This window comes from Mycteria americana, unplaced genomic scaffold, assembly GCF_035582795.1.
Source record: "Mycteria americana isolate JAX WOST 10 ecotype Jacksonville Zoo and Gardens unplaced genomic scaffold, USCA_MyAme_1.0 Scaffold_49, whole genome shotgun sequence".
NCBI lineage: Eukaryota > Metazoa > Chordata > Aves > Ciconiiformes > Ciconiidae > Mycteria > Mycteria americana.
In genome coordinates, this window is record NW_027445635.1 from 277,103 (window position 1) to 288,902 (window position 11,800).

The 11,800-nt window shown below is 48.4% G+C and overlaps 1 protein-coding gene across 1 annotated transcript; it reads left to right on the forward strand.

Annotated features, from left to right (window-relative positions):
• Nucleotides 1-170: 170 nt before the first annotated feature.
• LOC142403961 (E3 ubiquitin-protein ligase RBBP6-like) lies at nt 171-10,522 on the forward strand. Its single transcript, XM_075490260.1, is given in 8 exon segments — nt 171-178; nt 287-347; nt 350-597; nt 1,221-1,274; nt 1,374-1,481; nt 4,448-4,473; nt 10,008-10,271; nt 10,419-10,522. Coding segments are annotated over 8 exon segments (873 nt in total).
• The last annotated feature ends 1,278 nt before the right edge of the window (nt 10,523-11,800 follow it).

Here is an 11,800-nt window from a genome sequence, read left to right on the forward strand (position 1 = left end):
GGCACATGGGAGGTGGGCGTCTCTTAAGCAGGGGCAGCCTCCCTCCAGAGTCGCAAAGCTGAGTCTAAGGAGAGAAGACTGAGGGAACTGTTGGGGGTGAGGATGTGGAAGGCAAGTCTGAGGGTCAAGAAATGAGTGTAGTCTCAAATGAAGAGAAAGCAGGGAGAAAAATGCTGAAGTTGGGAACAAGAAGCGCTCGCCACTGTGCTCCCGCTTCCTTCGCTTTCCTCTTGAACATCAGGGCAGAGCGTAACAAACAGTGACACGTGTTTGGGGGTTTCTTTAGAAGTTCAAATCGAGGACGCCCACGCAGTGAACATACCCAAAGGCCTCAGGCCCCAACACTGCAGCATCAACGGCAGCCTTTGTGCCTGTGCCTCCACCTCCCTTGTCTCCTCCACCACCCCATGCACTTCCTCTTCCTCCGGGGGTACCAGCACCACAGTTCCCTCCTCAGTTTGCACCTGGTCAGCCTCCATCTGCTGGGTACACTGTCCCCCCTCCAGCATATCCCCCAGCTCCTGCACACACGTCATCAGCTTGGGTACCAACAGCAGTACCCATGGCTCATTCACATACCATCCCAACAACACACGCACCTCCTTCAGAGATTCACAGACTCATAGAATCATTTAGCTTGGAAGCGACATTTAAGATCGTTGATTCCAATCTTAAACCTAAGACTGCCAAGTCTGCTACTAAACCATGTCCCTAAGCACCACGTCTACGTGTCTTTTAAATACCTCCAGGGATGGTGACTCAACCGCTTCCCTGGCAGCCTTTTCCAGGGCTTGATCACCCTTTTGGTGAAGAAATTTTTCCTAATACCCACTCTAAACCTCCACTGGAGCAACTTGAGGCCATTGCCTCTTCTCCTATCACTTGTTACTTGGGAGAAGAGCCCGACACCCACCTCACTACAACCTCCGTTCAGGGCGTTGTAGAGAGCGATGAGGTCTCCCCTCAGCCTCCTTTTCTCCAGGCTAAACAACCCCAGTTCCCTCAGCTGCTCCTCACAGGACTTGTGCTCTAGACCTGTCAACAGCTTCGTTGTTCTTCTTTGGACGCACTCCAGCCCCTCAATGTCTCTCTTGAAGTGAGGGGCCCAACACTGAACACAGGATTCGAGGTGCGGCCTCACCAGTGCCGAGTACGGGGGAACAATCACTGCCCTAGTCCTGCTGCCCACCCTATTTCTGAACCAAGCCAGGATGCCATTGGCCTCCCTTATGTAGGCAGGAGTTTTACAGAGAACAACGGAGACTTGAAGAGGAGTAAGTATTTGGCTCAATGAAGTTACGTTGTTTTTCATTTTTGTCTTTCAATAGCGTATCGGACTGCAGTTACACGGAAGTGCAAAAAGAAAGAAAGAGAAAGGAAGGAAAGAGAAATTCCAAACCTGATGAGTTTACTGCTGATTTTGCTAAGGAAATGACAGAGTGTAAAAGGATGAAAAAGGAGCACAGGCGTTCGTTTTCCAGGTAAGTGCTTTACATGTCCGTAATGGAGAAGCAGATTGTCCAGAAGAATCAGGAGAAGTTCCTCCGCTCCACCTCTCTAACCAAGAGTCGTAACCTTCGTTCTAGGTCCAGGTCACCCCCAGAGAGGAGATCCCATGCCCGGTCAAGGTCTCCAGTATTTAGAGGCCGCTCTCCCACTGAACGGACTCTAGCTCAAGGGGAAGGAGGAAAGGAGTATTTTAAGTAGATATTATAGTTAGGACTAAATAAATTAAATGAAAGACAAAGCAAAAACATTCGCTTCTTGTTTGCTCTGACTGTTCCTGACTGGGGCTGTGGGTAGCCATAGGGAGGGTGGAAGCCTTGCATCTCTCTTTACAAGTCCTCTCTCTCTCTCACTGTCAAAGCACTGCAGCTTCGGGTGCTCCTAGTGTTGGAGACACAATTAGCTTTATTCTTACAGCTAACTCAGGTCTTGGTCTAAAGTGTCGGCTTTTTTGGGGGGTTGGTTTGTTTTTTTAATACACATATTTCTGTATGTGTTTCAAAGCAGAACCTGGATCTTAGTGTGGTAGGAATAAAGCACTGGGAAGCTTGCCAGTTATTGTGGAACAGTACAGCAGCAAAATGAAAATTAGTGAAGGTTTGTTTAAAAAGATTGCATGAAAGCTTTTGTTCTGCATATTTCTTCATTGTCTTGCTCTTATGTTAGCTGTCGTTCTACACTTCCAAAGTTGTGCTGCTGTCCTCCTGTTACTACAGCCAAAGCAAGAGAGTGGACCCTTTTTGCTTTAGTCTTGGTGTTTCAGTCACTGCAAGGATCTCTAGTTGGTGTTTGTCCTTCGAGGCTGCAGAAGTGCAGAGAGTCATGCCCATTGTTTTAGCGCCGTCAAGCACAACTGTGATCCTTCCTGGCTGAATTTTTAGTGTAGCCAAGCTGTGGGGGTTTAGGAAACCACTCTAATGTACACGTAGCACACCCACAGTGAGATTAGCCTTTTCCTCCTCTTTTCTATCCCCTTTCCCACTTGCTTTGTGCCAGTTTCTGTTTAGTCTTCTGTTTCCAATGAGAGTATACAAGTTTACAAGTATACAAGTTGTATACAAGTTTCATGGAGCTCTTGTTTCTACTTGTCTGATTGGAGGGACTGGCAGGAAATAGAAAAATACAAGAACTAATTAACAGTTTATGAACTCTTCTGTTTCAGTTACTGGTCAAGACTAGACTGTTTAATGCTAGACTCCAACAGAGAGCTTTCCCAATTTCTTGTTTGCTTCTGAAAAACCACCAAACGGTCGTGGTGGTGCCTGCCATGAGAGAACATAGGCCTGTTTTTCCACGTGTAGAAGAGAGTGGCATATGGAGCAGGAAGCTTCAAAATCCTTAATGAGACTTCCTTTTTAACAGAACTAGGTACAAAATGTTCTGAAAAGAAGGAAAGGTGAATCTTCTGGTAAGACTTGCCCTGGAAAGAAGGTCTCTTTGTCCAGGTCTGGGTGTTCCTCTCCAAAGGCACATTTTCCAGAACTTTTGAGTTAGTGATACAGTAATGCTGTCTGTGCTTTCCTAAACACAGAGAGAAGGAATGACTAACTGGAGTGAGGCATCACCTTCTGCACGTCGATATTTTTCCCCAGAGCCTGCTAACGCTGCTCCCCTGAATTCTTCCACTACGTTAGGCAATAAAGGACAAGAGCTTTTTCCAAGGAAGGGTTTGAATCTCTCTTCTGATGAATGTAGTGACCTCTTGAGGAGAGCTGTTTGGATAGTATGGCCTGTGGTCTAATACAACACAGGAAATGAGTTTTCTCAGCTTTTAGAGGCTCCTCTGTCACAGCAAACACCTTTATTTCAACAATTGGAGCAGTTCCTTTTTTTCTACACAAAGTGGTGGGATACTTTTATGGCTGGAGTTTTGGATTGGTGTTTTTCTTTGGGTTTTGTGGGGTATGGCGAGTTTGGCATTTTTAAACTTACTGACAGGAGGGGCGGAGTTCCTGTTTCAGGGCTGATATGCCTGCGCTTTGTTTTGACAGGTACCTGCTGTGTTCATAAAAGCACAGCCACGTGCATGTAGAAATGATGAGGCATTAACTGATTAATTTACAAACGGCATGGAAAATATGTTTCCTGTAGTGCTGCTGCCTTCTGAAATCAACTGAAATACTGTTTTCAATCCTTTCTGGCTGAAAATTGACAGCTTCCTTACCCCTGGGACTTTTAAGCAGTTGTGAGCATTTGACAAGGGTCCCTCTCGGAGATATTCTGCAGCAATAAGTTGATCTCAGGCCGGTCTGGCATCTTAGTTCAGGAAAGCCAACTATGCTAAAGGACAGCACTGAAAAATACGCTGAAGCCCCATGGAAACTGATGTGGCGTGATGATGGCTAACTGCTAGAATAAGGCTGGCAGGTTAGAAAAAGGCTCGAGCTGATCTCAGTAGTGTTCCCATGATCCTTCAAGTGCCTTTTATATCACCTGGAAACCCACTGCGAGATTGATTTTTGGAACACCCTAAATGCAACGGAACAATAACAGTATCTCTCACTATCGCCATGGACACGTCACTTGCAATCTCACATCCAGACCCCCTCAACTCCCAAATGTCCCCATATACAATTCCTTCCTCCATTTTCCAAATGGCCCTGAAGGAGGGGGAAAAGAAAAAAGTTAACTGAATCTCAATAACCCAGATTATTTTCTTCTACTGGAATGTGCAAAATCATTTGGAAGGTAGTAAAAAAGCCTCCCAAATCTTTCTTCTCATGTCGCAGACTTATTTTGCTTCTAAAACACAAGAGGAAAAAGACAACACAGGCAATACCCCATATTCAATACAAGACAGACAATACATACGAGACAATAAAGACCACACCGCACACTACGTACCATACATACAATACAATACACACAATGCAATAGAAAACACAATATAAACAATTGATAGCGAGTTCACAGAGAACAAATGCTGCCCTTCTTACTGTAGCGACATAGTCAAGTTTGGAATACTTTGTGAGCAGATGGTTTCAAAATTTGCTCTTTGTGATGAGATAGAAGGGAGTCTTGAGACACTATATCCTTGAGTAGAATAGAGAGAAGCAAGTCCTGAGACACTGTATGCTTGAGTAGAATAGATAAAGGAAAAGGGTGGTAGAATAAGTTGGGTTTGTATATGCAAGAATGGTGTAACCAAGCCAAAACCGACCTGAGCGTGCACGAAAACAGAGTTCAACCAGTGGACACGGTGAGGAAGATTATGGACGTCCACCAGAGGACCCTGGAAGACCACCAGAGGACAGGAATGCGCAGGCATCAGGGACATTGACATATCTGAATGAGTTCTAGGAAATAGTAGGAATATGATAATCATTTCCCAGCAATCTAATGAAGATGTATATTTGGATTGTCTATCATTTCTGTAGTTGCGCAATGCGGCGTGCACATGAGGTGGAGCGATCCCCTGTGCGCCCGGCGCCGCAATAAAGAATGCCTGCATTCTAAACCTCCAAACTGAGTTTTAGAGGGTTCTTATTTTGCCGACTGAGGGTATCACAATGCACATGATACATACAATACAATACATTCAATACGATACATACAATACGTACCAGACCATACCATAAAATACATACAAGAAATACTTTACCATACGATAAAAGACAACACATACAATACATATAAGACAATGGAATATAAAATGCAATTCAAAAATACAGTACATACAATACAATACCTACAATGCCATACATACAATGCCATGGATTACAAACCATAGAATACAAACTATAGAGTACAAAGCATAGATACAATACGTAAAATAAATGGGAAATACAATAAAAAAAGGAATACAATACACAATACAATACAGAAACTAAAATACAATACATACCATAATATATCATCCATACACACCGCACAAGGCATACCACACAATATATACAACACAATACATACAATGCAAAATACAGTACCAAATACAAGATACAATACATACAAAATACAATATATATGACACATACAATACATATGATACATACAGTAGAATACGATACATAGAAGACAATACGATACATACAATACAATAAATACCATACTGTAACAGCACAATAAAAAACACAACACGAAACAGACTACAGTACCATATAAAACATAGAACACAATACATACAGCACAACACATACAATACATACCTTACACACAATACATACCACACCATACAGTGCAATACAACATACAGTGCAAACCATACAAAACAGGTACAAAACACACAACACGTACAACACGTGCCATACAGCACATGCCACAGAATACACACCAGGCCCACAATACACACCAAAATACAATACAAAGTGCAACACAATTCACAATGCAACACACACTACACCCCAGATACATTGCACTGTCCTGTACAGCACATGCTATAGGTACCATACCATAGCATACCATACCAATACAATAAATACCAAACCAGACACAACAACACAACACACGCAAAACATGCAATATAGACAATGCAACCCATCCAATACCATAGATACCATACCATACCATACAAAACACAAAACGATAACTGCAATACAACAGAGAGATTACCATAAAGACAATACAATAAACAGAAAGCAGGCGGATGATTTGCTCTGCATGGTGGCAGAGCTATGGGAGGAGGTAGGAAGGTTAAGGAGCATCAGGGAGGCTGAGACAGAGACAGACTGGTGGTGCCATGCTCTGCCCCCCGAGACAGGAACAGGAGCAGCAGCAGCCACCAGTAAGAACCCACGATCAAGGGGATCCTGTATCCCCCCGCACCGGGCTGAAGGCAGCAGCTCCAAGGAGAAGAGCGAGCGGAGGCAAGTCCACGCTCGTGGCGGCAGGCGAACGCCCTCCTTGCCCACCTCGCCTCCCCAGGTGCCTCTGCACAGCAGGTATGAGGCCCTGGGGGTGGAAGGCCAGTCAATGGAGGATGGGGTGACAGTCCACCTACACCAGAGGTGTCGCCCAGGGCAGAAGAACGTACCTCTCGTATTAACACCACCTCCACAAGGAAGAGAAGACGGGTTATAGTTGTGGGCGACTCCCTTCTGAGGGGAAGCGAGGGCCCGCTATGCCGGACGGACCCTCCTCTTAGGGAAGTCTGCTGCCTCCCCGGGGCCCGGGTGAGGGATGTCACGAGGATACTCCCTAGCCTGGTACGGCCCTCGGACTATTACCCTCTACTGCTCTTCCATGTGGGGGGCGATGAAGCTGCAACACCAAGTCCTAGGGCAATCAGAAGAGACCTCAGGGCCTTGGGACAGCTGGTAAGAGACTTCGGAGCACAGGTTATTTTCTCCTCTCTCCTTCCAGGTGTGGGCAGTGACACTAGAAGGAGCAGAGGTACCCAATCTATTAACTCATGGCTCCGTGGCTGGTGTCATCGCCATGGTTTTGGTTTTTTGACATTGGGATGGCCTACAGAGCACCAGGATTGCTGGCGTCTGATGGGATTCATCTTTCTCAAAGGGGAAAGAGAATCTTTGCTCAGGAGCTTGCAGGGCTCATCGACAGAGCTTTAAACTCGACTCGAAACTAGACAGAGTTGAGCTAGGGGATACTGAGGCAATAGGAGCCAAGAAGCTTGTTTCGCCAGTGAAGCCCCTTAAAGCACAGAAGGGCTGTTCCTCTGTGAAGGAGACGGACGACAGCCCAGCTGAAGTGCCTCTACGCCATTGCACGCAGCATGGGCAACAAGCAGGAGGAGCTGGAAGCCATTGTACATCAGGAAAACGATGATATGTTTGCCACCACGGAAACATGGTGGGATGACTCGCACAACTGGAGTGTGGCGACGGATGGCTATAAACTCTTCAGGAGGGATAAGCAAGGCAGGAGAGGCGGTGGGGTAGCCCTATACGTTAGGGAGTGTCTGGATAGTTTAGGGCTCGATGATGGTGACGAGAGGGTGTAGTGTCTATGGGTAAGAATCAGGGGGAAGGCCAACAAGGCAGATATTGTGGTGGGAGTCTGTTACAGACCCCCCAACCAGGATGAGGAGACAGATGAACTATTCTATAAGCAGCTGTGAGAAGCCTCACGATCGCTAGCCCTTGTTCTTGTGGGGGACTTCAACCTACGGCTGTCTGCTGGAAATGCAATACAGCAGAGAGGAAACAGTCTAGGAGGTTCCTGGAGTGTGTGGCAGATAACTTCCTGACACAGCTGGTGAGGGAGCCAACGAGGGAAGGGGCCCCGCTGGACCTGTTGTTCACGAACAGAGAAGGACTTGTGAGCCATGTGATGGTTGGAGGCTGTCTTGGGCAGTGATCATGAAATGATAGAGTTTTTGATACTTGGAGAAGCGGCAAGGGGGGTCAGCAAAACTGCCACCTTAGACTTCCGGAGGGCAGACTTTGGCCTGTTTAGGAGACTGGTCGAGAGAGTCCCCTGGGAGGCAGCCCTAAAGGGCAAAGGGGTCCAGGAAGGCTGGATGTTCTTTAAGGAGGAAGTCCTAAAGGCACAAGAGCAGGCTGTCCCCAGGTGCCGAAAGACGAGCCGGCGGGGAAGAAGACCGGTCTGGCTGAATAGAGAGCTTTGGCTAGAACTCAGGAAAATGAGGGGAGTCTACGACCTCTGGAAGAAGGGGAACCCCTGGCAACTCAGGAGGACTACAAAGGTGTAGCGAGGTTGTGCAGGGAGAAAATTAGAAGGGCCAAAGCTGAGCTAGAGCTCAATCTGGCTACTGCCGTAAAAGACAACAAAAAATACTTCTTCAGATACATTAGCAGCAAAAGGAGAGCTAAGGAGAATCTCCAGCCCCTAGTAGACGGGGAGGGATCACAGTGACCAAGGATGAGGGAAAGGCTGAGGTACTTAATGCCTTTTTTGCCTCAGTCTTTAATAGCAGGGCCAATTGTTCTCTGGGTACCCAGGCCCCTGAACCGGAAGATAGGGACGGGGACTAGAATGGAGCCCCCATAATCCAGGGGGAAATGGTGAGTGACCTGCTGCACCACTTAGACACTTACAAGTCTATGGGGCCTGATGAGATCCACGCGAGAGTACTGAAGGAACTGGCAGATGTGCTCACCAAGCCCCTTTCCATCATTTACCAGCAGTCCTGGCTAACTGGGGAGGTCCCTGCTGACTGGAGATTAGCAAAGGTGACACCCATCTACAAGAAGGGCCGGAAGGAGGACCCTGGGAACTACAGGCCTGTCAGCCTGACCTCGGTACCGGGGAAGCTGATGGAGCAGATCATCCTGAGTGCCATCACACGGCATGTAGAGAATAACCAAGGGATCAAGCCCAGCCAGCATGGGTTCAGGAAAGGCAGGTCCTGCTTGACCAACCTGATCTCCTTCTATGACAAGGTGACCTGCCTAGTGGATGAGGGAAAGGCTGTGGATGTTGTCTATCTAGACTCCAGTAAAGCCTTTGACACGGTTTCCCACAGCATTCTCCTGGAGAAACTGGCTGCTCATGGCTTGGACGGGTGTACTCTTTGCTGGGTAAAGAACTGGCTGGATGGCCGGGCCCAAAGAGTGGTGGTGAATGGAGTTTCCTCCAGTTGGCTGCCGGTCACAAGCCGTGTTCCCCAGGGCTCTGTGTTGGGGCCACTCCTGTTTACAATCTTTATCAATGATCTGGGCGAAGGGATCGAGTGCACCCTCAGTCAGTTTGCAGATGACACCAAGTTGTGCGGGAGTGTTGATCTGCTGGAGGGGAGGAAGGCTCTGCAGAGGGACCTGGACAGGCTGGATCGATGGGCTGGGGTGAATTGTATGAGTTTCAACAGGGCTCAGTGCCAGGTCCTACACTTGGGCCACAGCAACCCCATGCAACGCTACAGGCGTGGGGAAGAGTGGCTGGAAAGCTGCCTGGCAGAGAAGGACCTGGGGGTGTTTGTTGACAGCCGCCTGAATATGAGCCAGCAGTGTGCCCAGGTGGCCAAGAAAGCCAACGGCATCGTGGCCTGTATCAAAAATAGCGTGGCCAGCAGGACTAGGGCAGTGATCATCCCCTGTCCTCGGCACTGGTGAGGCCGCACCTCGAATCCTATGTTCAGTTTTGGGCCCCCCACTACAAGAGAGACATTGAGGGGCTGGCGCGTGTCCAGAGAAGGGCAACGAAACTGGGGAAGGGTCTGGAGCACAAGGCTGATGGGGAGCGGCTGAGGGACCTGGGGTTGTTTAGCCTGGAGAAAAGGAGGCTGAGGGGAGACCTCATCGCTCTCTACAATGCCCTGAAAGGAGGTTGTAGAGAGGTGGGGTCGGTCTCTTCTCCCAGGTAACAAGTAATATGACAAGAGGAAATGGCCTCAAGTTGTGCCAGGGGAGGTTTAGACTGGATATTAGGAAATTTTTCTTCACTGAAAGGGTTATCAAACACTGGAATAGGCTGCCCAGAGAAGTGGTTGAGTCGCCATCCCTGGCAGTATTTAAAAGACGTTTGGATGAGGTGCTGAGGGACATGGTGTAGTGGTGGTCTTGGCAGTGTTAGGTTTATGGTTGGACTCGATGATCTTAAAGGTCTTTTCCAAACTGTATGATTCTGTGATTCTGTGGTACCAGCATCACCATTGCTGACCCACATCACTGCTGGTGACCTGGATCCAGCCCCGGGAAGGAGCCGCAGCTGCCCCGCAGGTCCAGGCAGGGACTGGCTGAACGTGAAAACTCAGCTCACGCCTGGCCAGCGAGCGGGCATCGCTGGCTGGGGTTTGCACGCTGAGATCCCAGAGCTGGCGCTGCACCAGCTGCCCCGCTTGCTCAACCCCCTCTATGGCCTTGTCCAGCGCTGCCTGGACCTCATCCAGCAAAAACCCCTGCCCACAGGTGAGCCCCGAGCCGGTGCCACGAAAAATTTACAACCGGCCCGTGCCAGCCGGGACGGAAAGTATAGAATTTCAAGGGCAAAGATATTTTTCATGCGCATGCCGTGTCACAGCCCAACTGGGGCACCCCGAATGTGCTTTTACACAGGGTTCTTATACCCTCCAATCGTTCAGGTACAAAACTACTTGACTAATCACCAGCACACCGCACTACCGGTTACTAATCATAGTCAAATAGACGTCAGGCCTTAGCATGAGCTTTGTGTTAGCCACAATCCGAGCGGGAATTGAGCGAACGGTCGCACTCCAGAGGTCCTGTCCAACCTCCACCCTCCGGTGTGACTCTGTGCTGTGGTTTGACTCCTAAAGCACGGGAACTCAGCCCTGCTGCCCACTGGAAAGGACTCTGGGTCAAGGGATGGTCCCAAACTCCTCCCCTAGGATTCATCACAAAAACCCATCTACCTCGTCCAGACTATCCTATGGCAGACACAGTCAGAAGACACAAAAGGTCATTTTATTCTGGTCATCAAGCGTGGGGGCCCAGAATTCACAGCGGTTCAGCCAGAGAAAGTGAATTGGCACCTGCAACAAAAGAGTCAGAAAGCACTGGTCAAACCATAAAGGCAGCAAGAGGCATGGTTTTGTTCCCCTTTCTTTGGGAAACAGAGTTGACAAGGAATTGTTGAAAACCCTGAAGAGATAACTATTGCTGGCTTTGACTCCAGGATGGCTGGACTGACTGAGAGCAGTGTTCAGAGCTGTGAAAGACAGACAGCAGAGCCTGGGACACACCTGGGCTTCTGCACCTTCTGCACCTTCCTGGATGTTTTCGGGTGTCAGTCCCCAAAACGTTTTCTCTCTTCCTCCTTTTCCTTTCTGTTTGGCTTTCGCTCTCCTCTCCCCAGGCCTGTTTTCTCTTTCTGGTTCTTTGGTCCTTGTTGTCCTGGGGAGAGCCTGCAAACCTTTCCGTCCCACAGTGTTATGAGATAGGTAAAGCCATGACCTACTTGAGTCAGTTCTTACTTTAACCAAAGCAAGCTCATTTTACCTTCTTTCCTCCAAAAGGCTCGCCAGTTCTTCTGGGCATACCAGGGACCCTGCTGCGCTCTTGGGGGTGGTTGGAGGCAAAGCTTGAGGTGCCTACAACAGAGATGTTGGAGTTAACAGGTGGCAAGAGGCAGCCTGGAGTAGTAAGCAACTCTTTGCCAAATTGCCACCTTAGCTCTGCAGAGAAGATCCCTTGGGCGTCATTCACATTTTGCACAGTCCACTCCCACCGCCCCCACCCCAAACAGACTTCAGGGAGCTCTGATGAAGTAGGAACCCAGCTAAACTCCTCTGAAGGTGGCAGCTACTCCCCTCTCTCTTTTTCTAGGTGTTCTGTAGGTGGTTTCTTTGATTAAGCACCTGCCTAACGCATTTGAGAAACAAGCCTTGCAGTTTTACTTACCATGGATGGTGCTGGGGGAGGGCTAACCAAAACACACAACAGATCTACTGCCAGCACGAGGCACAGCAGTTATTTGG